The sequence below is a fragment of the Pagrus major genome, chromosome 5 (genome assembly GCF_040436345.1).
Source record: "Pagrus major chromosome 5, Pma_NU_1.0".
Classification (NCBI taxonomy): Eukaryota; Metazoa; Chordata; class Actinopteri; order Spariformes; family Sparidae; genus Pagrus; species Pagrus major.
The window spans coordinates 33,112,281-33,137,994 of NC_133219.1; the positions used below are offsets into that span (position 1 = coordinate 33,112,281).

General features: G+C 41.3%; 1 protein-coding gene across 1 annotated transcript in view; it reads right to left on the bottom strand.

Moving 5' to 3' along the window:
* dock8 (dedicator of cytokinesis 8) overlaps positions 1-25,714 on the bottom strand; it is a 62,950-nt gene that overhangs the window by 11,836 nt on the left and 25,400 nt on the right. The window contains exons 9-39 of the mRNA XM_073465923.1: positions 20,698-20,847; positions 20,458-20,538; positions 20,173-20,335; positions 19,947-20,083; positions 19,450-19,543; positions 18,566-18,728; positions 17,713-17,830; positions 16,534-16,604; positions 16,195-16,339; positions 15,945-16,046; positions 15,702-15,797; positions 15,144-15,378; positions 14,184-14,348; positions 13,877-14,052; positions 13,366-13,458; positions 11,912-12,007; positions 11,246-11,395; positions 10,867-10,980; positions 10,541-10,696; positions 10,210-10,349; positions 9,340-9,503; positions 8,759-8,910; positions 7,288-7,470; positions 6,996-7,122; positions 6,520-6,607; positions 6,289-6,385; positions 5,258-5,392; positions 4,839-4,991; positions 1,560-1,718; positions 1,371-1,471; positions 97-289 (exon numbers count right to left, since the gene is read on the bottom strand). Coding sequence (XP_073322024.1) covers positions 97-289; positions 1,371-1,471; positions 1,560-1,718; positions 4,839-4,991; positions 5,258-5,392; positions 6,289-6,385; positions 6,520-6,607; positions 6,996-7,122; positions 7,288-7,470; positions 8,759-8,910; positions 9,340-9,503; positions 10,210-10,349; positions 10,541-10,696; positions 10,867-10,980; positions 11,246-11,395; positions 11,912-12,007; positions 13,366-13,458; positions 13,877-14,052; positions 14,184-14,348; positions 15,144-15,378; positions 15,702-15,797; positions 15,945-16,046; positions 16,195-16,339; positions 16,534-16,604; positions 17,713-17,830; positions 18,566-18,728; positions 19,450-19,543; positions 19,947-20,083; positions 20,173-20,335; positions 20,458-20,538; positions 20,698-20,847 — 4,197 coding nt within the window. The remainder of the gene's footprint in view (positions 1-96; positions 290-1,370; positions 1,472-1,559; positions 1,719-4,838; positions 4,992-5,257; positions 5,393-6,288; positions 6,386-6,519; positions 6,608-6,995; positions 7,123-7,287; positions 7,471-8,758; positions 8,911-9,339; positions 9,504-10,209; positions 10,350-10,540; positions 10,697-10,866; positions 10,981-11,245; positions 11,396-11,911; positions 12,008-13,365; positions 13,459-13,876; positions 14,053-14,183; positions 14,349-15,143; positions 15,379-15,701; positions 15,798-15,944; positions 16,047-16,194; positions 16,340-16,533; positions 16,605-17,712; positions 17,831-18,565; positions 18,729-19,449; positions 19,544-19,946; positions 20,084-20,172; positions 20,336-20,457; positions 20,539-20,697; positions 20,848-25,714) is intronic.

Genomic DNA, 25,714 nt, shown 5'->3' on the forward strand with positions numbered 1-25,714 from the left:
GTGTGGCTGTGAGTGCTCCATCTTTCAGACTGAGCATGTGTTTGCTATTTGCTCCTCGCTGATTTGGCGCTTATAAGCTGTATTTATGCGTTCTACCTGGAAGGTGACGCTGCCAACAGGCAGGTACTTGTGATCTTCCAGCATGCTGAGATACTCGGCAACCAGGGCAGCAGCGTGGACCAGACACATCGCCGACTCAGTGTAACACTTCCTGTTGTTGTGTTTCTCGGCCATGTTCTGCAGCCAGGTCAGACGGAGGTCAGGAGACGTCTGGTAGCCCTTCGCTATCCTGAGGAGGGGAAGAGAAGAACGTGATTGTTGTTGTTTTCTTCTTTTCTTTTTCCTTTATAAACCAGGTTAAAGTCTTGTTGAGATTAAAATGTCTTTTTGAAGAGAGACTTGGAAACAAAATACACGGGAGACTAAACTGCTCAAAACTTTTCCAGCCATGATGTATTTAGAGTATATTTATGTTGATATACAAGACCTTTCAGATTAAATTCATCTTTTTGATACCTTATGGTTCAAAATGTTTGATGCTATGTTCAGTCCCGTTGATATCAGTTGTGAATTGCGCTCAATAAAATGAAATACTGTACATATGAACATCTTGTAAACAAAATGTGTGCATGAAAATGAGTGCAGCAGCCATGGTAAGTATGCTGGTTGATTAGTGCTTTTATGAGCAAGCACAAAGAAAATATGGAAAAATGTTTCCCTGTTCCTGGAATGCATGAATAATCATTAGCCTGACAACATGGGAATAAATCTAAAACACTCTGAATGAATTTGTTTATAAAGCAGGTGAGTCACTATACTATACTAACGAGTGGACTCAAGCATCTGGAGACCAAATGTCTTGTGCATCAATGACCTGTGTGTTTATAGGGGGGGCTTGGAGGTTGGGGTGAGTCTAGGTGAGTTTGTAAAGCTAACGGGTCGTTCTGTGCTGCTGCCAAACACTCATCAGGTGACTGGGACCAAAACCCAAACAGAAAGGTGCATGATAAATGACACACGTAGGCGACATTAGGGCATGTTGAGCTAAAGTGCCTAAATCAACATACAGCACATGTATGCGCTCTTTGTCTCCCTGTTTCCCCCCGTTCGTGTTCTCTCACACACACACCGAGACACACACACTGTTTGCATTTGCATATACACAAAGCCAGATCAGAAGACTAAACTGCTACCACATGGTAACCATAGTGAGGGCACAAAATAGAGGCAAAACAGCCCAAACCACAGAGAAATAGGAAACAGCAGCGCAACATAGGGAGAAGCCACAGGGTGATGAGAGACAGAGAGAGACAAGAGGAGAGAGATATTAAGAGACAGAGGAAAAAAGAGACGAGGAATGTGTTTCTTACCTGTACATGAGGTCCATGAGCATCTCAGGGTCTTCCTGGAACTCCCTCATCTTCACTGTGTCTGACAAAATACTGTTAAGGTTTCTTAGAAGCTCATCCACCTAAAGAAAAACACACACAAGAGGAAAGTATGAGTCCGCAACACAATCAACAATAAGACAGCACTTATGTGTGTGAGCTATTCTATACCTGTGAGGGCAGCTGAGTGTTCTGCATCTCCGTGTCCTCCTCTGCGTAGGCCAGGATGGTGCGGAGCGAGCGTCTCAAGTATTCCTCCTGGAAGTCTGATGACTTGCCTACCAGCGAGGCCAGAGACATGGTGACCTGCATCTTCACTCTTGAGAAGTTCTGACGGAGACAGAAGACACCGCAGTGAATGTCGACGTTTAACATTTTGCAGTATTTATCATACAGTAAGACAAAGATTTTCTGATGTAAACCAGCAGCCTAGCAACGTTGCGTTTTGTGTGATTATGGATTTCCAGACTGAAAACTTTTTTTTTTCTTTTGATGCATTCCCTGCAAGCTGAAAGCAAAGAATGGAAAACACTCAATGGCTAAAAAAGGCATATTAACATATAACAGACAAATGCAGCTTGCAAATAAAGATAATGTTCCTTCTTCTGGCCTCATTCTACTACATTATGCCTCTAAATTGCTTAGTTACCAAAAAATACTCCAATAATGGCCAGAGCATGTATTTACTCAACAAATGAGGCTCTTTATAAGACACAGTCCATTGTGTTTGCCTATGTTTAAAATTCCACATTAGTCTTTAAAAACATATAATATGCATTAAACAATTTACTTGTATTTCATTTTAATATACCACTGGTGTAGGCAAAGGTTGTGACATGCAAATATTGCTACTACTACTACTACTACTACTACTACTACTCACTCTTTTGGTTGTTGTTCTATTCTAATTTTAATAAATATTGGCCAGAACTTACAATTCTGAATTGTGATGAACTACTTCATCAAAAAACATCAATAAATCTGAATAAAAGCCTGAACAAGGATTGAAAATAAGCTGTAGTGCTGCATGAGAAACCAGCAGGAGAGTTATGATTGTGTGCTGACAATAAAAGACAGACAAACAAATACAGTATGTATGCTTCATTGTATGGAACATTTCTCCTTTTTGCTTTTAGTTGTATCTGACTGATAGTTACCGTGGGGCTGCAACTAATACTTAATCTCATTAATCATGAAAATAATCAGCAGATTAATTTGTCATCACTTCATCATAAAAAGAAAAATCCCCATCGCAATTTCCCAGAACTCAAAAAGATGTCTTCTACTTGCTTCTTCTGTCAAAAAACCCAAAGACTTTTTATTCACTATCATAAATGATAAAGAAAAGCAGCAAATCCTTACATTTAAGAAGCTGAAACCAGAAAATGTTTGACCTTTTGCTCTAAAAATGACTATTATCAATCATTACATAAAAACAAAAGTAATCAATTTTCTATCGACTAATCATTGCAGCTCTAATTTGTGGTATGGAAATTTTGGCTCCTTTCTGGCAATTCAACCATTCTTCACCTGACCTTAAAGTTTCCTACAGAGACGATATGAGATCTAAATCATTTAGTAGAATTGTTATAAATTGAAAATCAAGAATACTTGCACACTTGACTTTGTTGTGGAGATGTAACGTTGGATATATAGAGGATCCTCTAACATGCAATGAAAAACTTACCCAAGATTTTCCGAATCTCAAGTCTATAAGTAGTGTCTTGAGAAACACTCGCACTTATTCTATTACCATCTGATAGCATACAGAATAAGAGAGCTACAAAAGATGATGTTCTGATCCAAATGAAAAAGGATAATTGGCAACACCAATACTGGTAGGCAGCTTTTGTTTCCCTACATCTTCGTCCCTTGTCCCCTCCCTTTCCTCGTCCCTCCATCCTTCACCCCACCTGTCCAAAATAACAGGCCTGACAAACACCCCTCCATCCTCTGTAGCCGGGGCTGTGTGTATGTGCGAGAGAGTGTGCTCGTGTATGTGTGAAGTCCCATCTATCTCCAGCATGACCAGCTAAGCGGGAAATGATCTCCCATTAGCAGAGACATAATCACCCATGGATCATCTCTACGGCCCCATTCTGTTCAACTGAGCATGGAGCCAGAGCCTAACCACCCATCACTGCCCTCTAACTCAGTGTGTGCGCGCATGTGTGTCTGTGTGCGTGTGCTCAAAAGTAGCCTAAATGATAGCTTAAGTCAACACATAACCCTTTCCGTCTCTCTCTCTCTCCTTTCTCCTTCTCCTTCTGTCCAACCTTTCCATAACTGGACAAGCTGTAACTGCACATTTCTGTTTTTTAGGGAATTGTTCCATTTCTGGAAATAAAGCCTGGTATTTTCTTTTTTAATCTCAAATTAAAGTAAATGATGAAGAGAGGGGAAAAGTGTGTGTGACATACCGAAAGCAATACGAGGGCGGATGAAGGGAAGAAAACATAAACAAAGAAAGAGGTAGAGCGTAAGTTCTGTATGAATGAGTCATATGTCTGCTACGCTAATTCAGATCACAGCTCCCTCTGTATACACCATATAAACAAACATATGCAGGGACACGCAGATGGGAAATACTCTCTTTAAACTGGAGATACTGTATGTGTGTGTGTGTGTGTGTGTGTGTGTGAGCGTATGTGTGTGTCAGTGTGCTCCACAGGCTGGTGTCTGATTTTCATTAAAGTGTACAGACTGTAAACACAGGAAATATTGACTGCAACAGCAGTTATCGAACCAGCGTAGACAAAATGAAAGAAGACACTCTGTCCTAAACCTCCCTCCCCTCAGATCTGTCTCTTTTTCAATCTTTTTATTTATCTCCATCACCGCTTCACCTCTGGCAAAAACACTCCTTTTTCTCTGTCGTGATTTCCTCCTTTCCACCCCATTCACGTTCTCCCTCTCCCTGCCCTTGAGGCTCATATAGTTACACATTCACACATACAGTATGTACTGAAACACACACACACACATACACGCACAGAGAGGGAGAGAGAGAGAGAGAGAGAGGTCTAGCTGTCATTAGTTAAAGAGGGGTAGGAACATGGGGAGGCAGACAGTGACATATCTCTCTGCTCTCTACTCAGAGACACATCCTTCAGCAGAAACTTTCTGCGGCACGCTCAAAATAGACATGGAAAAGACATTAAAGCCGAGCAGGAGAGGAAAAGAAGTGGAGAAGATAGGATAAGATGTGTGTGTGAGACTCCCCGCTTCCATGTGCCTCACGAGCAATCCTCTCATGTGCACTTAAATTAAATCTAATCTGACATAAATGCAATTTCTTCCTCAAGCTTAGATGTTTGATAAGGTTTTATCTGACAGAAAGGTGCCTGACATTTGCTTTATGTGGGTGTTTCTACAGCATGTGCACATCTGTACAACCCATTGGAACATAAGCACAGGATCATCTTTCGTGTGCGATGTTTTTGTGCTTACGCTGGCATTGCTGTAGCTGTATCTCATGATGAGGTAGAGGGTGGCACAGGCCTGGCTCCTGTTTTCATCGACGGGGCTGCTGCAGTACTGAAGCACCTTCTGGCACAGGTCCGCACACTGCTCTGCCTCCTCCTCAAACAACAGGTCCCCAAACTGCACACAAACACACAAACACACACATAGAGATAAATGAAACCAGGCACACAAGGTGGTAAACACAGGCGCACACACACGTATATAGACTTATAATTCTGGCCTGTATCAGCAGTTTGCCATCCCCACAAGCAGTAAGAACATTTAATTTAGACACAGGACGTGATCGTGTATACACACCCACCCACATACCTCCCACTAAATTTTCACAACCAAATGCACACACACACACACACACACACACACACACATCACAATGAAAGTACCTTGACAACAAGCGATCTGAGTGTGCTGAAGGTGTGAGAGAGGAAAGTGCTACTCTGGTTGCAGGTGAGAGAGTGGAGTAACACCTTCAACACCCCGCCGACCACACTGTCCTTACAGTCAGCCAAAGGCACCGCCTGGACAGGAGACAGATGAAAATAAAGAAAATTATTAGAGATAAATGGGATTACCTGCAGGCAGGGTAGGAAGTCACTTGAATGTAAAACTAAATGTTTGAACTGCTCAGAAATCCCGACAGAGGTGGTTTAATATGCAGTCTACGTAGACATGTTCCAGGCAAGGACTGACCTGTTTTTTACTCTGTTTTAAAGCAACTTGACACACTGCATGACATTATTCTGGTTTGGCCAATTTAGAGCTTTCAAGCCATCTTCAAATACCTAATTAGGAACTTTGCTGGTACCTTAATTATGCATAAAAAATTAACAGATCTTTTAATCCAGCTTCTTGATAAAAGTCGACAATAGAATCTCTTTGCAGCTGCAAAATATTAGGAAAACCTTAGAGTATAATGAAGGCTAATATCAAACGCCAAATTGTTTAAGTTCTGTATTGTTGTATGCACAACTATTATTGTGACACAGTCATTTGCAATGAATTCCTAAGATCTCAGCTTCCATCCAACAGTGCTCTTAGAGACATGTTTGGCTTGTTGGTTTGTCAGTGGGGTTACACAAACACTACTTAACTGATTTCCACAAAACTTGGATGGAGGATGGGTCTCGGCCCAAAGTAAACCCCATTAACTTTTGGTGCAGAAGCAAGTAAAGGGATGGAGCCAGGACTTTTTTTCTCACACTTTCGTTAAAATCTCAGGGAATAACGTATGGATCTTGATGAAAAAAAAACAGCCGTATTTAGTTTACTGGTATCTATGAGTGAGTACAGTTTGATGCAGGTAGAGGGGACTGATGGGCCTTGGTGGAGGTATATGCTCTACTGAGTATCACTCTAGTTTGTCATGTGTTCAACTTCTGTACATAGTGTGTTTAAAGATTTGCATGACTTGTACCTGTAGGATAGTTTCTAGCAGGTCCAGCACTATCAGGTTAGTCTCTGTGGCTAAATTTCCACTGATCAGAGCCTCCTGGTCCAACTCTGCTTTAGTCCTGATGGAAGATGGTGATAGTAAAACAGATATTTAGAGAAGAAAGGACCATAATAAAGGAAGGCAGATAGAGAAGGAGACATTGGTAAAGCAAGAAAGCAAGGAGGGACATTTTGAAAACTGAAAGGAACTTACTTATCCTGCTTTTCGTTAGTCTGTCGCCACTGAGTGAGGTCTTTCCTCCATCGTAGGTGCTCTCTCTGACCCATGGTCCTGTCCATTCCTGTGAGGGATTCAAGAAAACAGCTAAAACTGTTAACAATTACTGATAAATACTGTATTTTCACAATAATAAAGCATTTACTCCATATACACCAGCGTACATCCATATTTGAACTGCTGTCTAACACAGACAAGACACAAATTGTACAAAATTCCTGACTATCACAGGAAGACCTGAAATTGGTTCTTGCAGTGACTTGCTGACCGCACATTTATAAAAAAAAAAAAAAAAAAAATGATGACATTTGAAAATCAGTGTGTTCACTAGTTTTGGGGTGGTTCATGTTGAAAACTTTAAAATATTGCAGAAAATGCAGATCTAATATATGACAGACAAGCAATTCCAAGAGGAGAATATCTGCAATAATAAGTGCAAGCAGATACACTACCTCCAACTCGTTTCATCATTTCCCCGCGGGCTCCCATTCCTCTCAGCAGAGCTTCCTCCAGCTGCAGCTTGGCCTGATGAGATTTCTGTAAGGCCTGGGTGCTCACTTTGTCAGTGCTCTGCTTACCCTGCAAACATATAGACACATATTCACCAGGTACATACTAGTTTTATTATTTTGTAATAAATACTCAATCTGTAAGATAAATACACATGCAAACAAGGTATACAAATACACAGCCAGAAATAAAATCTGATCTAAATCTAAATGGACAATGCATGTGCAAACTGACCCTGTACTCAAAGCAGGACACGCAGATAGTGAGCAGCTCCAGCAGCTTGTTGAGCTGCGAGGGAGGCATATCTATAGTCCAGCGCTGAATCAGATTCTTGTCGGCGTTCTTCATCACCCACAAGAAACACACCAACAGGTGGCGACTGGTGTCTGCTGCCAGGGTGGCTACAGATTTACCTTGCTGGAAGACGAGAGGAGAGACATATGTAGATGATGTAACGGTAAAATGTGGCTCTCACTGAAGAGAAAGCGCCTGCATTCAGTACACACAAACATCCATATATGCATGTGCAATATGGGCACACAGACTGAGACATTACCAATCAAAGAGACGCAAACAAAACAGGATGTAAAATGTAAGAGAAGCTACCAAAATATGTGTAGGTGTCCTTTAATTAACTGATATTCTTGGGAATACTTTGATCCAAAATGTTTCACAGCACAATGATTTGTGTTCTATAGCTGAAGCACTATGAAACACATCCATAACACACACACAGTGGACTCCTGCTCTACCCACTGAGTTATATAACAAGTGTATCTAACAAACTAACAGTATATCATTCACAAGCTCCTCTAAACCACAAACATTGCTGGCCACTTCCACTCTCTTCCACTCTGGCTTTAGTGAAGTATGGTTCTCTTCCCCATCTTAATAGGCGTTAAATCTACTGCAGATTAATTTACCGTCATTCGTGTGATGATGAATCGCTACTATAGAGGGCTACTGCTGCTTCACTGTGTGGCAGCTTTGATGAATGTAGCCATTAACCTCCTAGTGCTCTAGGTGTCCCACCTAAAACCTGTTTCGCAGCAGGACTGAGTGAAGCTCACCAGAACCAGCGTTAAATCTTTGCAGCATGTAATCAAAAACATTGTGTGTTTATTTGAAAAAATGCTTCATGTAAAAAAAAACCTTTTCTGAAGAATCAAACATTGTTTGCAGGGGAAGTTTTAGAAAATGAGGAACAAGCTCTCTGGCAGCCATGTTTGGATTTGTGATGGATACCAGGCCGATGGCTCAGTTTTGTGAAATTCAGTTTTTCCACAACAGTATTTCATGTTTGAGCATACAAGGAACTGATTCATGTCTTGGACAGAAGCAGAGAAAGAGGAAGAGAATGGCAGCGTTCAGTTTTAGTGCCTGTGTTGTTGCTGTAGCTACACTTGATTGATGTATTTGTCAGGAGGACGGCCCTGTTCACTTATGATGGCAATGCCTGCCTATAAACCATCTCCTCTAGACATGTGTGTTTGTGTGTGTGTGTGTGCGTGTGATTTTTTTCAGGATGGATGAAGTGTGTGTGTGGCTCTGACAGCTAATCAATCCACCTCAGTGCAGCTCACCTGTTAGGAGGCAGAATACACACGCACGCACACACACGTGCACTTCTGAACTTTTAAAAACAATGAAAAGCATACTATAGTCATAATCATCTTAACATTCGGGAATTGTTTCTGAATTTTACCATGGCTGCCATGGAAACGAGAACATTGCGTCCCAGCGTGTTGAAAGGGTTCCCGGCAATCGCCATGGCAACAGACTGATTGATGGGTGGGACATTTTCAAGGTCATCCTCGGGTCCACCCGTCTTGTTTTTCCCACCGCGGGTGTCAGAAACTGCAAAGACAAACAGGTACAGCCGCAACGATTAATCGATTCGTTGTCAACTATCAAGTTAATCGCCAGCTATTATAAAACTGATTGACTGGTGCGGGCAATGTTTTTTTTTAAGAAAAATGACAAAATTATTTGATTCTAGCTTCTTAAATGTGAATGCTTCCTGGTTTCTCTTCTCTTCTATGACAGAGAACTGAATGTCTTTGTGTTGTGGACAAAACAAGACACTTGAGGATGCCATCTTAGACTTTTGGGAAACACTGATCGGTGTTTATCACCGTTTTCTGACACTTGAGTCTACGTGTACTTGCATGTGTCTAACAGAGAAATGACAAGATGACATGAACTTTACGGGACCACAAGGACTTTTAAGTGCATGTAATTGAATGTATGCAAGTTAGGTCTCCCACTGCTTGTATGTATAAATACCAGTGAAGTCCAGATAGTTGGTTGAGTCGATGATGATCCCCACCAGGGAGAGGTAGAGAGCAGCCACCTTGGCTCTGACCTCCGGTTTGATACAGCGATGGTCAAGATCATGGGAGCACAGCAGGCTGTAGATGGCATTGATGGCCTTTCTCTGGACCTTTCCCCTGTGAACACACACATTGTATTTTTAAGTGAAATCACCAGTTAAATTACAAGTACACAGGATTTAAATATGAGTAGAGGTATAAAAATCAGTTAATCAGTCTGTGATTTTCTGTAATTTGTGATTTGTGATCAATTATATCTGGGAACCTTGAAGGAAAGTGGATATACAATAAAGTTTTGTAAAAACAAGGTCATAAGGAGAAATATTACGATGGAAGTGTATGCATTGTGACTTTTGTAATGTAGTTTAATGTATTACCCTCTTCTGATATATATTTTTTTCTACCACTTTGATGTGTATCTTATAAAGAAATTCATGTACGTCGTACTCATACATAAATATACATATATTTATGATACTCTGTGGAATTGTATGCATTCTTATCTACTTGTCCTCTGTGTTATTGTATATGGTTGAGCTAGATTTTGCATTACATTTTTGTATATCTCATTATCTTATGGAAATGGAAATGTAGAAATTGGGTTTGCTGTTGCCAATTGTTGTATTTTTGAAGTGCATTTGTATTGAATGTGAACCTGCTGGATTCTCTCGAAGTCAAGCACAGAGCAGATCTGATGATGCAACACACTAAAACACGTAATTCACTCCTTGTTGTTTTTAATGTAATTGTTAATAAAACAACACTAAGGTCATTGGGAGGGTGATGATCTAGAAACAACTCAAATGCGTCTATGTTTCCATACCCTTCTGACTCCATGTCGAGGGCAGCACTGAGCTCTGTAAGCAGCAGACCGGTGAGGTAGTGCTGCTGCTTAAATTCCTGAGAAAGCTCGAACAGCCCCAAGATTCTCTGCTGCTCCTGGAAACTGCACGAGCCAGAACTCTGAATGGAAAGATGATATGAAGGAGTGACAGGACAAAATGATTCATCAGGTAAGATTTTTCCTTGAAGTCCTTTTTAAACAGCTCTCTTTAAAATGAAATGACTCCCTAAACTCCCCAAATTGTCAATGATGAAACAACTGCCTGAATTACATTACTGAAGTACAAACTCTGACTGATATGTGGGCAGACCTGTGAGGAGATAGATGGACATGGTGAGGCGGGAGCGGACGCAGGGCTGCTGAAGAAGAGGCTCAGGTTGAGGTAGTGCTCGTGGCTGCACAGGATTCGCAGGAACTCCAGACGCATGCTGATCAATGTTGGCATTGACACACTCTTAGCTGACATCTAGAAGGGAAAATAGCAAAAATAATCAATAAATACTTGATAGTACCTGAAAACATACACAGAAGTTAAATAAATTGTCTTGGAGACAGCTCAGAAATAGGTGCCACAGGGGAATTACTGAATTCATGTATTCAAGACACATGTTAAATGGTTTGTTAGTGTTATTCCACCTGGTTGCAGTAGTTTTTCACCAGCTGAAAGACAAATCCTCGGTCCATAAGAGACAGCAGGTCGTAGAGGAAGAAGGCCAGGCTGATGTTGACTTTCTCTGCTTGCTCTACCTCCTAAAAACAACAGCAATCAACAAACAACAATCACTAAGCAGCACAGAGTCGAACTTGCCAAGCTGCTAGTTGTGAAAACCAAGCCTTTGATACCACAGAGGCAAATTTAATTAGCACCACCAACTCCCTGTTGTTTGGAGGACACTGACACGACCCAGGAGAACAGAGGAAACACAGATGCAGCCTAGAGCTCTGAGGTGGAATAAGTTACAGTCTGACTGAGAAATGAAGAGGCAAAATGTATTTTCACCATTGTATTCCTCACCTTATGTTGTTTGACAAGGATGGTCCCAATCTCAGCTGTAACCACGGAGACAATGGTGGTGATGTCATCTTTAAATCGGTCAGAGAAGCGGCTTCTCCGAGGGACGCCGTGCTTGTCGAGGTGAGACACGTGCTGAGCCATGCTTTTCACCTGTTAAAGCGCACACACACATCAATACACACACACACACACACACACGTAACAAACGTGAATCAGATAAAAACAAAAGAGGCATGTTAATTGAAAGCAAGAGTGAAGTCAATAATCTGTCAAGTAAACAGACAGGTGCTAAGTCAACACTTTCTATCCTCATTTTTCATTCAAATCACCAATAGGCCTTTTATTAATTAAAGCACGCATCCTGTAGTGAAGCTACTGAAGAGAGAAACATAAATAAGTGAATGTGAGTGATGATAACACTTCCAAAACTCCAGAAGAGTGATAAATTAGCAAGCAGCTCGATATATTACAGAATACAGTGATTTCCGAATGCCCTTTTGTACACCGCACATTAAAACCATCATTTATCTTTTAAGGTGATGTGGCCACGAGGTCACGCATTGTTTGGTGAGAGCCTTTTTTATTACTTCACTCATTTATCATGAACATCCGAGCAATCATTACTTTTTCTCTTATGTAAGTGTCAGTCAAAAAAAGCACACAGACCAGCAGCTCAAAGAAGAACCAGGCATATTTGTATGCGTTCTCTCTGCAGACCCCGGTGCTGACGACCATCTGCAGAGCCAGCTCCTCGTGAAACTGCTGCAAGAGACAAAATACACAAAGTGGAGTGAGAAAGAGCCTCCCTTCTGTGGGTAATGGAATAAAGATTCTGTATGTATTATACTGAATGTCACTCTGAATTCATTTTGAAAATGCTGGGTGAGCTTTGAACAGGAAGGACAACCCAAACAACCACAATACCGTTGTTGTAAGTGTCACACTCCCACCCTGTGGTGAGGGAGGGAACTGGTGGCTAAAAGCTACTTATTACAGTAGGAAATTTACAGCCTGAGTGTGTGCAGAAAGAAGATGCATTCGTCTGAGAGGTTGCTTTATTGATTCATTATTTTTAAAAATGAAGCTAAGAGACTCTAGGGGGTGCCAAATCGCACAAAATGCCAATTTCTACATAATGTTGTTTTAACCATAAGCTATGCTGATCATAGCATAGTTTAATTCAATATTTTCTATCTTAATGATTCTCCACATTTTAAATGAGCCATTATTTAAGCATTAAAATGTACCACCATATTATACTACAACCTCTGACAAAATATTTAATTAATAGACAGGCAGGTGCATACCTGCCAAAACACTAATTCATTCGTGGGAGTCTCCCTATTTTTATCCATTTTCTCCCACTGTGCTCCTGAATGGTAATTTCACTCTGCAGACTGCAGTCCTGCATCATTTTATTATCATCCTTCTTCTTCTTTTTGGGTTGATGGCTCCTCACACTCTCTCTCACAATGTAGATGTTTTTAGATGTTGACTTTTGACTGCTTTTTTTCCATCTTTACAGTTTTATTTATTCATTTATTTTATTGAGAGTTATGAATTTAAGAGTAGTATGCAGTTATTTTCATTCAAATCTTTTAAAGTATTTATGTATTTATTCTGTGGCGTAGGGTTACATGGCAGGGCAGGGGGGCTTGAGGGTAAATCTGTAAATTATTGATACCTCAGAAAATCCTCTATTTTACAGCCTAATGTTGGCAGGTATGCAGCTGCCAATTAAAATCATTAGGACTGGACAAACATCTGTTTTTAAGTTTAATACAAGTTCTGCACCTCTGCTCTAACTCTGCTTTATTAGACAAAATATACGTATTGTAACAGCACTGGGGCATAATGATTTATTAATAAGTAAAACTTCAATTTCATGTAAAACATTTCCAGGGCCACAAAGTTGGTTAGTGACATCATGAATCCACATCTTTAAACTTCTATTTCCATCTTGAGAAGACAACTGATATTAATCCAAATCTTAATAACAGAGGGATAATAGTTCTGCTTTAAAGTAGATGAATTAAAGCAGCTTCAAGATTTCTCATTAGTTTGCAAATGTCTTCAACAAGCTGTCCCAAACTGTACCTCACATACCATGGTGGTTTTACCTTTCTGTTGGAGGGTCTTGTGTTTCCTGTGGGGCTCTGGTGGTTGCTTACTTCCACATAGGTGGACATGCGACTGCCTGGGTTGTTGTGGCCCTGGAGACAGAAACAAACAGGTTCCGTCACATTAAACGTGATGGATGCGTTCATTAGAGGGGATGTCGAGTGGCCTATTACAATACCTAATGTACTGTAGGGATGGATAGCAAATGACTGTTTTGTGTGCATGTGTAAGCATGCTGGGAAATTTACATACTGCACTGTGTGTGTGTGTGTGTGTGTGTGTGTGTGTGTGTGTGTGTGTGTGTGTGTGTGTGTGTGTGTGTGTGTGTGTGTGTGTGTGTGTGTGTGTGTGTGTGTGTGTGTGTGTGTGTCTGCGTATGGAGCTAGAAAAAGCTCCCAAAACTACGCTCAATCTTTTTTTTTATTCTATGCAACTAAAGGCATTATAAGGTGGCATGACTATTCTTATGGGGAGATTTTGGGACATTTAGTTTGGGGAATCCCTCTGTACCTTTGCAGAGAGGATGTTTTTGACCTCAGTGTCTTCAGCAGACATTTGTGGAGCGGGGATGTCAGGGTTGCTGCTGCTGCGGATTCTGGAATTGAAAAGCATGGAGCCGACTGTGGCTGCCGCGGCCCGGCCCATTGTGCTGTAACGGCTCTCTGCCGATGGTATACTGCCTGAACCTAAATCCGTGGACACACATTAAAGATCGAACTTTATTTCTTAAAAAGATTAAAGGAAATATAATCAAAGGAAAAACGACAAACAGAGGATAAGTCAGCAAACTCATATGTATAAATCCGTATGTCTGTACCTGTGTTCTGTACGTCTTGAGGGGGATCTGGCAGACGAAACACCCAGTAAAGGTAGGTCGCCAACAGGCAGTTCCTACCCTGCTGGTCCCTGTTCAGCTCCTGACTGTTGTGAAGACTGTTGACTATAGACACCACTGATTCGAAGGCTATCTGGGCCAGATTGGCTGTAGGACACACACATGAACATGCACAAAATAAAGTTAAACCTAGAATATCAATAACATACGTATAAATATAAATAAAATCATCATGACAAATAAGAAGCTATTGCATCCTTCAACACTAGGACGGCCAGCATCCTATTCCCCCCTACAGGTGCTGCAACAGTCTGCCAGACCGTCATCTGTTATTTCATTGTTTATATTCTCAAGCACATCAATACTGTTTGATGAAGTTACTCGAGATTTTGGGGAAATAAACAAAATATCACAAAGCACAGACCAGACTAAGCAACCTTTTAGATGTCCCAATTCATGTTTTTTTAACTGCTTGTTTTTTGTGGGAGTCATACTCACTAAAATATTTATTAGTTGCAGCCCTACAATCAATGCTTGTACCTATTATAATTTCTGTGCCCATGTCATTCATTTTAATCTTCAAGTGCACATTTGTACCACAGCTGTGTGAAACTAGCTTCAACTAAGTACTATTTTCATTATTGATTAATCTGTTGATTGTTTTTTTCAATTATTTTCCAGTTGAAAAAAAACAAAATTCCCAGAGCCCAAGTTGGCATTTTCAAATGTCTTGTTTGGTCCGACCAACAGTCTAAAACTCAAAGATATTCTGCAAAACAGAGGAAAGCAGCAAAGCATCACAGTTGAGAGGCTGGGGCAAGGGGACATTTGACACGTGCTTGATAAATGAGCAATTGATTGATAAGAAAAGAAAATCCAAAATGTATGAGATGCTGTTTCTCTGCAGCACTATTTGTCAAGTTAGTCAAGCTAACTCCTCACCAGTCTGGCCGGCGATGACCATCGGCTGCATGATGAGTGTAAAGAGTTTATCCAACACCAGATGGAGGAAGAGGACCAGAGGCTCTAAACTGGAAGAGGACAGGGAGATGATGCTGAGCTTCAGCTCATGCTCCAGCTTGTTCTCTGGAATCTTCTCATCCCTGACCCTTAACGGGAATGTAGCTCCACCTTCCAGGGCGTGGCAGAGGGTGAAGAAACGCTCCAGGTGGTTGTCCTGGTACAGAAAAACAGACATTGTAGTGTGGTACTTGCAGTGGAAGCAGAGAGATAGAAGCGACAGAGGAACAACAGAAGAGACAGAGGAACAAATGTAACAAGAAAGGGTGCATGTAATGCTCCAGGGTGGCAGCAGAGTGGACACTTGTTGTGTTCTCAGTGTGTGTGTGTGTGTGTGTGTGTGTGTGTGTGTGTGTGTGTGTGTGTGTGTGTGCGTGCGCAATAATGTTCAGTCTACTTGTGTGCATGACAGACAGAGAGAGAAAGAGCGGTGAAGCAAAGAAGACAGCCATAGTGTTGCTGTGTGCAAACACTGCTCACCTGTGTGTGTACAGATGACACGGCCTGGACCTCCAGGTTAAATAGTCCTTTGTGACCTTCCATCCACTTGACAGGAGGGACCTGAGGAGGAAGTTTCTGCACAACAAAGACACAGGGAATTTAACCATTTGTCTTCCATGTCGGGTCTTTAAAGGAAACATTTTTACTCTTTACTACTTTACCGACTGTAGCATGACATGGACAAGCAGAATGATGTAATAATATAGTAAGGGATGTGTGTACCTCAGGCGTGTGCAGTGAATAGTTGACAGGTAGTCGCTCCAGGGCAATTGGCAGACAGAACTGACCGGTCTGCAGTCGGTCATTATTCACTATGGGCAGCCACTAGATAAAAAACAAAAAAATGTGTGTGACTCTCCAGCCATGCACGTGGCTCTGTAAGGATGTAATTATGTTTTGCACAGCATCCCCACTTTTCTGGAATCTGGGTTACATTTAGAAACGCACTCAGGTAGCAAAAGGTAAAACTCACAGAGTATCCGATGAGAGTCTCACAGCTGCCACTCTGGTTCTGCTTCTGCTGGCAGCTGATGTGGTAGAAGGTGAACAGCAAGTGATGTCTCTCCGTCAGACGGGCTGGAAGAGCCATCTTCACTTCCTCATAGAAGTCTGGGGACCTGAGAGAGTTAAGGAAGAAGGGAGTAACAAAGGAAAAAACATGGGAAAAGAGGAATGGGTGAGGACAAAGATGGAGAAGGAGAGATGAGTGCGAGAGAGAGAGAGAGAGAGTCAGGGAGAGACACAGTTAGTCAAATTGTTTAAATGACAAAAATACGCTCACAAACAGTCAAGTGTCGTAATGTGTACTTGCTTGTTGTGGTAGGTAACAGGGGTGTAGACTTCCTGTAAAAACTCAGGGCCACTTGATTTCCCAAAAATGACCTGAAAATGGACAAAGGGGAAAAAACAACAAATTAAAAAGGTACATTAACTTGAGACCTTTCATCTGTCAGCAGCTCAAAATTTGCCTGATGCATCTGTGTAGACGTGGGATGACGGGGCTGTTCATCTTTACCAGTGACTCTGTTATTACTGTAACAGGTCCTTAAAATGACTGGCTTTCAAAACATCTACATAATACAGGTTCACAATTTTTCAAGTACGTCTTAAAACAGTGAAACAGGTTTTTCTTGTTGAACTTGTTCCTCTCTCTAACTCGTCCTTAAAATACTCAGAAGTGCATCTAAAGCTAATTTGAGGCTTCAGTTGTCCAAATAAGTCAAATCAAGTGGATATTTTCCAAACTTACAGGCATTTTAGAACAGAACTTCCTCTTTTCTTACTGTCCTTCCACTGCAGCCTCACAGAGAAATGTTGCCCAGGGAAACGCAAGAGGAATTTTCTACTAAAATAGGATGTAACTTTGTAAGATATACCCTTGATTTGACTACACAAGGACTTCAGATTTTGTCCCCGATCACTTACAGTGAAAGTGCATTACTGTGGGATAGAGCTGCACCGATAAGTCGATTAATCGAACAGTCACTCAAAAGAAAAGTAGTGCCAACTATTTTGCTCATCGATTTATTCAACATTTACTGGTTCCAGCTTCTTACACGTACGGATTTGCTGCTTTTCTTTGTCATTTATGGTGGCAAATTAAGCATATTTGGGTTCTGAATCTGAAGCCGCACTTTGGGTAACATTTTTTTTTACAATTTTTCACCATTTTGTAGACTTAATTATCAATACATTTTTCATGAATATAATTGGCAGATCAATCCATAGTGAAAAGTTTTGTTAGTGTCAGCCCTACCATGGGAGGGGACCTCTTGATTGTCAGAACAATAAGGAGGAAAAAGTACAGCAAGCAAAACCTTTTTAGACTGATGTGAAAAAAAGGGAGCCTATCCTTTAACATCAGTGTATATATTGGTTGATACTACATTATAAATTATGTAATGCATACATAGTGGTGGAATTATCAGGACAAATCCTTGTATCTGTTGTAACAGTGCCGTGAGATCACAGATTACACGGCAGCACTCACAGGTAGAGAGGAAGCTGGGTCCTCTCCGCTCATAAACTGGATTTTGATGGTGATGTTTCTTGCTGATGTGAGCCTGTTGACAAAGTTTAGCCTCTGGGGGTAGACAAAGAGCAGGTTCCTACAGAGACACAGGGATAAAAGAGTGCCAGGGGGATTTCCTGTTTATTCAATACATCAAAACAATTACACAAAAAAACATGAAGCAGCTCTAATGTACATCACTAGATGGCACTGTCTGAACAACATCTTCTTTGTCATGCAGCGGTAAGGTGACAGTAATGTCACAGAAAGTCCAAACAACCAGCAATTTACCGTGGTTTTAATACAACACTGTAATCTGCCTTGAAACCTGGAATACAACTAAATGCCGCAGATTCCACTGAACAAATGCTCGGTGAATGACAGTATGTAATTACCATGCAGGGGACTTGTTCACACATGAAGTTACTAATGTTTCTAGTGTTGATTTAAAGCTCGGCTCACGCAGGCTGCCTCCCTCCTCGTTGTGACACTACGAGGCACTTTCACAGGTAGCCTGGATGTAAAAGTCCTAAAAATAGGCACTAAAAATGTGCAAAGCTCTTGAGTGATGAGTACAGCATGACTGTTGTTGTTGCCTCTGGCCTTTCAGAGAACTAAACTGTCTGTAAGAGCAAAACAAACCCGTTTAAAACTCAAGCTATGAATCATTTGCTTTCTAAAACCTTGTGTATATTTCATCTTTTTGAGGCGCAAGAGACATTAAGACATGTTGACACACTGTTCTGAGAGGGTTTGGATTAAAAAATAACATTAATGTATAAATACACAGAGCATGTGATCATTCAGACATGTATTACACCTTCAAACCCACCTGTAAATGTTGTGAGGGACGTAAACCTCACTGGATGGGAACTCCAGCACCTCTTTGACGGGCCGAATGTTCTTCTCAGCTACAGGTATCAGAGGGATGAGCTCAGTGGACAAACATGCCAGTGGACTGTCGTGGACTGGAGACATGTCCAGTTTTATGGAACCTGGAAGACACAAGATAATTGATAGTCACGAATTAGTGACCTGCATATGAGTATACTAACTATAATCTAACATGAGATTGCATGACGTCATTCAAATACTTTGCAGACACACACTGATAAGAACGAGTTTGCGAAGATCGATACCAATCTCATGTCTATAAGTATAAAGCTAAAGCCAGCAGCCGGTTAGCTTAGCTTAGCCTAAATACCAGAAACTGGGGGAAACAGCTAGCCCGCATCCGTCTGAAGATTACAAAATCCGCCTATCAGCACTTCTAAAGCTCACTAAATAAAACACTATCTCATTTGTTTCATTCATACAAAAACCAAAGCATAAAAATGGAACATTGTGGTTTTACAGGAACTTGTGTACTGCGCTATTTCTTGGCAGTAAGTGCAGTAACTTCCTGGAGTGCCTTCTTGTTGCCTGGCAACATCATGGTGACAACAAAACTCAAGGAAGTTACTACACCCAGCTAATAAACTGTCCTGCACAAAACCTCCCTGTGTAGCCTTAAGTCGTTTTAACACTCGAGATGAAAGTCTTCTTTGTGCTAAGCGAAGCCAACCTTCTTTCGGTTGCAGCTTTATATTTAACACAGACACGAGAGTGTTATCATCTTCTCAACTCTTCGCAAGTAAGTCGCAATTCCTGTAATGAAAAACGATTCCCTCAGTTGATAAATCCCATAATGAGTGATTAGATGTGATGAGAGATGACCTGGTATTATCTTGATTCTCCTCTGTGGAGTGGAAGTTTTCTTGATCTCTGACAGGAACTTGAGCAAGTCCTCGTCACTCAAGCGATCTCCCTCCTGATACACAAACACAGACAGGCACAGTCAACAACTGAGTGATTCTTTTTGCCCCAATTTCATTCATTTAAAAAAGCCACGGTGACAAGAAGCAAAATGAAGCTTCAGAATATATAGTTAGAATAAAGTTGCTGCTGTTGCTTCAAAGATAAATAATAATAATGGTATTAACAGTGAAGTCAGTGTTTGATACTCAAGTTTCTTGCAGCATTTATACAAAGTCATGACTTTATGGTAGAAAACATTATTAGAGCTGATGGAATGGCATGTTTGACCAAAGAGTGAGGCAAGGCCAGGCTGCACCTTCAAGCATCTCTGTCTGTTACTTTATCTTATATCTCAAGGAAACAGCCTACTTTTTCACAGACTAGTCTGACTTGTTGTGTTTGGGTGGCAGTCAGACCTGTTTGAAGATGGTGCTGATAGTGATGGTAGCAGGTTTGAAGGCAGCAATGTTGCAAAATTGATCATCAATGGTACTGTAACGCTCAGAATTCCTCCTGGGAAGCTGTGCTCTCCGGTCCATGCTGCTGGATTTACCTGGAAAAACAAATTCCATGAAAAGGTCAATGCGTGCAAGTCATCAGTGGGTATTATCCTTTTGAAAAAGCGCAGACAAGCACACACACCTCCTTTTAAGCTATCAGAGTCGGGGACATCCCGGTCTAATGCAGCCGTTGAGATCACATCCATTATTTTAACGGTTGCCCAGGCAAAAGGCATGCGATAACGACCCAGCCTGTGGCAGAACGTCTCCGACTGGCCTCGCAGCTTCTCAAGCTTGTCCTTGTTCTGAAAGACGAAAGCAAAAATACATTTTTAAAAAATAATGCTAAAAAATGGCTACATCTTCAGAGCATAGTATACTAAAATGTCAAAGAAACTTGAGTATCCTGCTCATTGCTCTGCCATACCTTTGAAGAGTCACATTCCCTCAGTGTGACGTAGGGGTCAGCACAGTCACCGATCTCTCCCTGCTGGAGAACCTTTTCAATCTAAGACACAGGCAGGAAGAGCATCTCAGCATCCAGCCAGCTTGTTTGCAAAACAGTACAAGGCATTGCTCGAGCAAGAGACACAACGACAGCAGTGCAATAAGTTACATAAAGCTACTGTTACCCATGATACATAGGAGCTATTGAATTCATTATTACCTTGATGACCAGGTAGATATCTGGGGAAGGGTAGGTGATGGGGAAGATGGCAGATCTGGCCAGGGTGGAATGATCCACACTTGGAGTGTGAGGTTTCAAGAAGCCTTTATATTGTTCTGAGTTCAGATCACAGTAGAAGTTCTCTGATATCTGGAGGGAGACAGACAGAGGTGAGTTTAACTTCTGAGAGCTATAAAAACATCTCTTTACCAAAAGCACATACATGAGTTACTTTTGTTGATAGAATCTTTTACGGAAATCAATTTCAGGGCATAATAAAATGCAAACATCACGTTAAGGTATAATATTTTCCAATGAAAGACAGAAGGAAAGTTTAGAAAAGGCTCCATTACAAAAAGATTGATCCTGCAATATCATCCGTTCAGTCCACCGTTTCTCTACTCGCCTTCCCAATGACCTCAGGCTAGGAACACAGCCATATGTCCTGGTCTGGCTTGGCCTGCTGTGTGTCATGTGATCCTATTCACTGAAAAAGCCAATAACCTCTCTCCTGCATTCTGCTCATCCCACAGGACCGCCATTACAGTGACCACACCAAAGCCGACTTCTCAGCAGCCAAACCTGGCTGATTTTAACCGGAATCCTCAAGACAGCAGCTGTGATCAGGTTACACACTCTGAAAAGTATTCTAGGCTGAACACTTTCGGTTTGTTTTGGATTGTCATTTTGTTAATTGTTAGGGTGAGCCAGAAAGCCAAACTCCTGCATAGGTTACGCAACGGAAACGACCCTGTTCACTTCACTAACACAAAACACACAGAGCGAAGGTTCTTTTTAAGGCTGCAGCGGAGGAGTCCACCTCATGCTGACAAATGATTCTTGGAATCACAGAAACCGCTTCTCAATAATCCAAGCCAGCTGACTTCAATAGGATATTATGCTTCAAATTTTCGCTAAACACTCAAAACACGTCAAAGTGCAAAAGTTCACTGAGTTAACATAACATTCACTCGTGAGAGTCAACCTACAAACTAATAAATTTGGATTCAATGGGACACGAGGAATGTTGTAGCCCTTTTGTAGCCCATGTTTGTCAGATCATAGCAGCTATGTATCTGACTGACTGAGACACTTTGTTTAAGAGCAGATGCTTTACATTTTCTAATGACGCACACATGCGACCACCCCGCTGCTGTCAACTTACTGTAGCGACTGTGCTGCAAGATCTGACATGTTTTAAAAGGACCAGTACGTAGGTTTAAGGGATATCTATTGGCAGAAATGGAATATCATATTCGTAATTACTATTTCATTCGTGAATAATCATCTGAAACTAAGAATTGTTGCGTGTTCGTTACCTTAGAACAAGCTTTTTATATCTACAGAGGAACCAAGTCCTCTTCCATAGAAACCACTATGTTTCTACAGTAGCCCAGAATGGACACCAAACACTGGCTGTATTGAGGGCCTTTCACATTTTGTGTTTTTAGTGGCCACCGAAGGGGAGGGTGAGGCGAGGGGGATTCAGTTGGTTGCAATCTGCAATCTCCTCACTGCAGTGCCACTAAATCCAACACAGCAGACCCTTAAAACCTCTTTAACAACGTTATTCAAATGTGACAAATCTGGTGACACTTCGGCGAGTTTCCCACAAACATTCTCCGATACAGCTCCATGAATCTGCACTTCAGAGGGGAACACTCTCATCAGAGGATTAAACATTTATTGCAACAAACAGTTAAGCTTGGCGCTGATGGCTCCACTCTCAAGATGCTCCCTGAATTGACACGGTAGCATGCTAAGCCAAAGCAGGGAGCGCAATGCGGAAGACCCCCGGGGGTACACAAGAGTGAGCTCCAAGCAAGACAATAAATGCAAATTTAATTTCTTTGACCTTGGGCCCTGATAGAACTCTGAACTAGAAAAGGTGGAGGCTGGGGTGGTGACAGCGAGCAGCGTTTGAGTAAAAGGGATGTGAATGAGAAGGGAGCCATATTTAAAAGTACCGCCTTGTGGTAAGAGTAGCTGTGGTTGGAGTGTGACTGATTGGTAACAATGATCCGATTGGCGGCTGTCAGCAGGCTACAGCTGGGGCGTATGACTTCCTTGTGCTGCATGATCTAACACTAAGCTTCATTTATGCTGCTCACTAAAGCCACTTTGTCAGTGAGCAAGAAATGTCTTGTCAACCCAAAAACAGCTAACCACCACTGTGGTTTACTTCTTCTCATCACTGTTTGTGTCCTCCCAATGGGCTGCAGCCACAGTCCAGCAACACCAGGCTTGCCTAGTCTTGTATTATAACAACAAACGGAAGATAAGCAAATGCCTGTAGTAAACTTGTAGAGAAACATAATTCCTATCTCGTCGTACACAACCTTTTTCTGTTCATATTCGTGTATCTAATATCATGAGTAGACCACTTGTTGGGTCATATCGTGTGTCTGCACCTCGGATGATGAGCCAGAGAGGCATGATTAATAACTAGAGTATTAAATGGAATTATATGAACATCTGGTGCAGATTTCACAGATGTGAAACAACAAAACTGTCATGAACAAAAAAAAGCAAACAGACGCAGCAATGAAATTCTCATGAGGAGCAACAGCGATGCAGGAAAACAGAAAGAGCACGAGGCAAACAGGCAGCAGGAATGTGGCAGAAAATAAAATATAACGCTCTGGAGGAGACAGAGAAAAAGAAACAAAATATACACAGGAGAGTTGGAGAAAGTAAAAAGGAAAGTATATGTGGTGAGGGGTTCAGAGTTAAATGGGTCACCACTAAAGCTTCACAGTTCCACTACAATTAAATCTAACTGACAAAACAAGCTTGACAGTTTGTCCTTCACTCAGACAGAAGCACATTTCATAGCTCTTTAACAGTCTGGATTTGTCTCCGCTCAATCTAATAGACCAGAAGTTGTATTACCCTTCACAAGGACACACTGTGGTTCAACACGTAATAAAATTAGTCAGCTTAAGCAAAATACACAGTGACAACGTGACACTTCTGCTCTGCTCTTGTGGATTGACATCAGTAGGAAGCAGAAGTGAAAGTATCCTTGACTTACTGTCCACTCTTTGACAGTAGGCTTTGGCTTTGTACTGAAATACTAAAGTTTTTAGGAAATCTTCATTTCAAAAGGTCATGCATAGTAGTATCCTTTGGCAACATTACAGTAGATACTGTGTTCAGAGAAGACATATATCTGCTGAAAGTCTTACAAAAAGGTCATCAGGAAGAGATGGTGCACGGCAGACCCGCTCAAGAGGAATGATGACAAGAGAAATGGGAGATTCAGCCAACGACAAGATAAGAGAATGAACCACTGTATATACCACAGGAATAACTTGGCTTGGTGGACAGTACAGCGCAACCGATAATCGATTTTTGGGGACGCTGAGAATACCAATACTGAGGAGTAAAACATTCCGATGATCGACATATATCAGTTGATCTACAGAGATTTTTCTCAGTGATCCCTCAAATTTGATTATTAAACAAAAATACATGTAACAGAAGCAGGATATTTTACTGTTTAACAGAAAGCTTTATTGTCTAAAGTGACATCAGTGTGACATTCACTTGGAATTTAATAACTATAAATTACCCCAAGCATCTTTTCCTGTATTATAATCTCTTAAAAAGAAATGATCAGCAACAAATACACTGATACCGATATGTCTGTGATACAGGTAACTGATACATTGGTCAAGCTCTAGTACAGACAGGGCAATCCAGTCTTTTTCATTATTCATTTATTAAGTTTTTGCTTTTGTGAAGCTTTTGTGATTTCTCTGTGATGGAAAATCAATACAGATAAAGTATTTAAAAAAGAAAGCAGCTGGGCAGCGCTGAGAAGAGGGCAAGGCCAGCGGCTAAAACCCCGTCTCATCTGAGAGATCCATGAGCACTTAAGTACAAACTTAATCCTTCCAGCCCCTTCACCCCAAAAAACTATCCAGCTGTGTAAATCCACAGAAAAAAACACGCAAACAGCCATGGTTCAAAAGTGGTTGACTGGGAAAATGCGGCACAGTATTAGTACTTATAGAACCCAAAACATGACGACCCCCGGGGGCATAAATATGTGAGGATGATGGGACATAAGACCTTGTAGATTACACTGATCCCTCACTGCTGCCCTGACTGCCAAAAGAAACTATGAGACCTCCCCACATCAACAGGAGATGCATGACACACATCATTTAACATGAAACAAGGGTGGAAATAGTAACACCAGGACTCTGCGATAAATTAGATGTGCAGTACGCCACATTGATGACATTTTTGAAGCTGATAGATACCTAATGTTAGATTTTTGACGATTATTATCAAAATCACTACTTGACTCCCCGCTGGTGTTAGTGTTCCTCTCTGTTAATGAAGTTTTGACCCATGTCATCATGATTTGAGATGCTTCCTACTGCATTACCGCAAATAAACCCTCACCCACAGTGACTGATGCTTCAAATGCTTCTTTTTCTTTCTTTCTTTTTTTCTTTTTAAGGGCTAACCTCGTCTACCGAGCATCAGGAGCAATTTGGGGTTAATAATTTGCTCAAGGACACTTTGACAGGGAGCTGTCCTTCCATTTAGTGGACGAGCTGCTCTCACTCCTGAGCCACAGCCACCCAATCTGCCTCTCACGCATCCATCAGCACACGCTCAGACACCAAAGGCAGCCATGCTACCATACAAGGCACTGGACAAGCAGGATTCAACGACTACTACTTGAAAACTAAACAGAAAAATGTGGGGACACTTTCATGTTAAGTAGAAATTATTGAGGAATTGACAAAATTAGGACTTTATGACCGCTTCAAAGGTGGGGAGTCACCACTTTTTTCCACATTTTTTGCATACAATGCCGGGAAAATTGAATGAATTATCTGTCAGTTTTTATGGTTTCCGTTAAATGATCTGAACGACTGAATCTAACCAATCCAACCATGTATAGCATGTCCACATTGACAAAAGTTAAAACATTTACATCGTTATGCGGCTCCTAACGAGCGCAAATGAGTTGCCAGCGACCTGGTGGGTCATAATT